The 3,685-nt window shown below is 49.5% G+C and overlaps 1 protein-coding gene across 1 annotated transcript in view; it reads left to right on the forward strand.

Moving 5' to 3' along the window:
* EMC6 (ER membrane protein complex subunit 6) overlaps nt 1-481 on the forward strand; it is a 1,699-nt gene extending 1,218 nt beyond the window's left edge. Inside the window, exon 2 of the mRNA XM_011980452.1 lies at nt 6-481. Within this exon, the coding sequence (XP_011835842.1) occupies nt 6-294 (289 nt within the window). The 3' untranslated portion in view covers nt 295-481. The remainder of the gene's footprint in view (nt 1-5) is intronic.
* The last annotated feature ends 3,204 nt before the right edge of the window (nt 482-3,685 follow it).

A 3,685-nucleotide genomic window follows, 5' to 3' on the forward strand; every position in this document is an offset into this window, starting at 1 on the left:
ATCAGCGAGGCGGCCGTGCGGGGCAACGCCGCCGTCCTGGATTATTGCCGGACCTCGGTGTCAGCGCTGTCGGGGGCCACGGCCGGCATCCTCGGCCTCACCGGCCTCTACGGCTTCATCTTCTACCTGCTCGCCTCCGTCCTGCTCTCCCTGCTCCTCATTCTCAAGGCGGGAAGGAGGTGGAACAAATATTTCAAATCACGGAGACCTCTCTTTACAGGAGGCCTCATCGGGGGCCTCTTCACCTACGTCCTGTTCTGGACGTTCCTCTACGGCATGGTGCACGTCTACTGAAATGGGGGCCCGGGGGACTTTTTTTAAAAACCAGATCGGGAGGACTGTGGCCAGCAATTAACACCGTGTAGACTTCCTTAGTCCTTAAGTGGTTGAATTCGCTGCTTGTTCTGTAACCTTATAAATAATTTATATCTGAAGACGGAGAGCCTGTAATATTCTTCAGATTAAATGAAGCGTGAGACACTTGGTATAGTTCTTTCCTGCCATAAAGCTTAGTCTGCCACTGATGCAAAATCGCCGAGATTTGACTCCTGGAGAGCAGGGACTGGGCCAGAGCCTTGTGTTAAGTCCTTGCGTTTACACATAGGCCATCCAGAAACGGACCCTAAGGGCCTACATAAGGAAATAACTTCTTATTAACATCCTAAGAAGCAGTAACAGTTAATATGTATTAAGAGCTTCCTGGGCCGGCGCGGTGGCTGATGTCTGTAATCCCAGCATTTTGGGAGGCCGAGGTGGGCGGATAACCTGAGGTCAGGAGTTCAAGACCAGCCTGGCCAACATGGCAAAACTCCGTGTCTACTAAAAATACAAATATTAGCCGGGTGTGGTGGCGCGCGCCTGCAATGCCAGGTACTGGAGAGGCCGAGGCAGGAGAATCGCTTGAACCCTAGAGGCAGAGGTTGCAGTGAGCCAAGATCGCGCCACTGCATTCCAGCCTGGGTGATGGAGCGCGACTCCGTCCGTCTCTCACGAAAAAAAAACAGAGTTCCCTATATGCTGGCATTGTGACTTGTACTTTTTACACCAATCCTCCCATTTAATTTTAGCAATAACCTTACAGGGTAGATGTTATTGTTAGCTCCCTGGTAAGGAACCTGAGGCTCAGAGAGGTTAAATACTTCTGCCAGAGGAGATACAGCTAGGAAGAGACAGAGCCAGGATTCAAACACAGGTCTCTTAATTTGCTCTTGATAGGCTGGGTGTACCTTTCCCAGGCCAGCGTTCCCTCCCACTAACCACTAACCACTACTTCCAGGTATAAATGGTGTCATTTTAGTTCCGTTTCATTTAGTGACAGTCTTTTCCATAAGAAAAAGTCAAGATTTTATATATATATATACACACACACATACACACACACACACATACACAGGTACCCGCCACCACGCCCGGCTAATGTTTTGTATTTTTAGTAGAGACGGGGTTTCACCGTGTTAGCCAGGATGGTCTCGATCTCCTGACCTCGTGATCCACCTGCCTCAGCCTCCCGAAGTGCTGAGATTACAGGCGTGAGCCACTGCGCCCGGCCAGTCAAGCTGTATTTTTTAGAATATGTCTAGGGAAGATTAAATATTGTTTGGACATTTAGGCCAGCACAGTGGCTCATGCCTATAATCCCAGCACTTTGGGAGGCTGAGGCGGGCGGATCACCCAAGGTCAGGAGTTCGATACAAGCCTGGCCAACATGGTGAAACCCCATCCCTACTAAAAATAAGATGCAAAAATTAGGCGTGGTGGTGGGCACCTATAATCCCAGCTACTTGAGAGGCTGAGGCAGGAGAATCACTTGAGCCCGGAAGGTGGAGGTTGCAGTGAGCCAAGATCGTGCCACTGCACTTCAGTTTGGGTGACAGCAAGATTCCATCTCAAAAAAAAAATTGTTTGGACATTTAAACTGAATTTTGGGCTGGTTTAGGGTGTAAACACCTCCATGTGTTAATCCCTGATCCTTTCTTGTCAAGAGAGTTATCTTAAAATGCATTTGTGGCCGGGCACCTGTAATCCCAGCCCTTTGGGAGGCTGAGGTGGATGGATCACCTGAGGTGGGGAGTTCGAGACCAACCTGACCAATATGGAGAAACCCCGTCTCTACCAAAAGTACAAAATTAGCCAGGCGTGGTGGCACATGCCGGTAATCCCAGCTACTAGGGAGGCTAAGGCAGGAGAATTGCTTGAACCTGTGAGGCAGAGGTTGCAGTGAGCCGAGATGGCGCCATTGCACTCCAGCCTGGGCAACAAGAGCGAAACTCCATCTCAAAAAAAAAAGAAAGAATAAAACGCGTGTGTTTATTTGATATTGCAATAGAATTATAGTAGTTGCCTGAGTGCAGTGGCTCATGCTGTGATACCAGCACTTTGGGAGGCCAAGGCTTGAGCCCAGGAGATCAAGACCAGCCTGGGCAACATAGTGAGATTCCCATCTCTACAAAAAAACATGTAATTAGCCAGGTGTGGTGGCATGTGCCTGTAGTCCCAGCTACTCAGGAGGCTGAGGTGGGAGGATCAGGATCACCTGGGCCCAGGAGGTTAAGGCCACAGTAAGCCATAATTTGCCACTACACTCCAACCTGGGCAACAGCGAGACCCTGTCTAAAAAAAGAAATTACGGTAATGAACATGATGGTGCTCATTGGATTTATAGTTAACTGGGGAGACCAGCATCACCTAATTTCACAAGTACTTAAATTATGGTAAGTACTGTGAAGAGAGGACACAGCAAACCTAGCCCAAGTTGGGGGATGGAGGTCAAGGAAGTCTTCTTTGAGGAAATGACATTACATCTGAAACCCAAAGGTTGAATAACATGGCCAAGTAAAGTGTGGGGAAGGGGTTACCTTCAGGAAAGCGCGTGTTTCCAGGCCATTGGGTAGGAAGGAATGTGACTGTATTTAGAGAGAGAGGAGGCCACAGGGTAGACCCAGACCAGATCATGGAGGGCAGTAATGGGTACGGGGGCATGTCCCTGTAGGAGGCTGGAATGGGAAGATCAAGATCACTTGAGCCCAGGAGGTTGAGGCTGCAGTGAGCTTCCATTTGCCCTGGCCTTGATCCTCAGAGCAAATGGCGGAAGCCTTTGGAAGTTTTTAGTCTGAAGTGATGTAATCACATTTGGATTTTTTTTTTTTTTAATAATCTGTTTTCGTTTGGAAGGGGATCTGAGAGCTTGAATCCAAGACCCCTTTTGACAGATCATAGCCCATGGCCAGTCATGGAAATGGATCTGGGACCCAGACCTGTTATATTCCGTTTCAGCTTCAGGACCACACGCACACGACGCCAAGGAGAAGCCGAGGCCATAGTGTTGCCTCCCTATCCCAGTGAGCCCTTTCTCTGCCCCCCACTGAAGATCCTCAGTGGTTCGCCCACCTCTGTCCTCTCAGAACCTCCTCTGAGTGGGAAGGAAAGGTTCATTCCTGGTGTGAGGGAGAAGCAGAGGGAGTCCTCGGCCTGGTGGGAGAGGAGGAAGAAGGAAGAGGGATAAGTGAGCTGATGATGTACTTACCCATTTCCCTATTGTTGGGCAGTAAGTTTGAAATGTTCACTACTATAAAAAATTCTCGGCCGGCCGCGGTGGCTCAAGCCTGTAATCCCAGCACTTTGGGAGGCCGAGATGGGCGGATCACGAGGTCAGGAGATTGAGACCATCCTGGCTAACACGGTGAAA

Source organism: Mandrillus leucophaeus, unplaced genomic scaffold (genome assembly GCF_000951045.1).
Source record: "Mandrillus leucophaeus isolate KB7577 unplaced genomic scaffold, Mleu.le_1.0 Scaffold212, whole genome shotgun sequence".
NCBI classification, from domain to species: Eukaryota; Metazoa; Chordata; class Mammalia; order Primates; family Cercopithecidae; genus Mandrillus; species Mandrillus leucophaeus.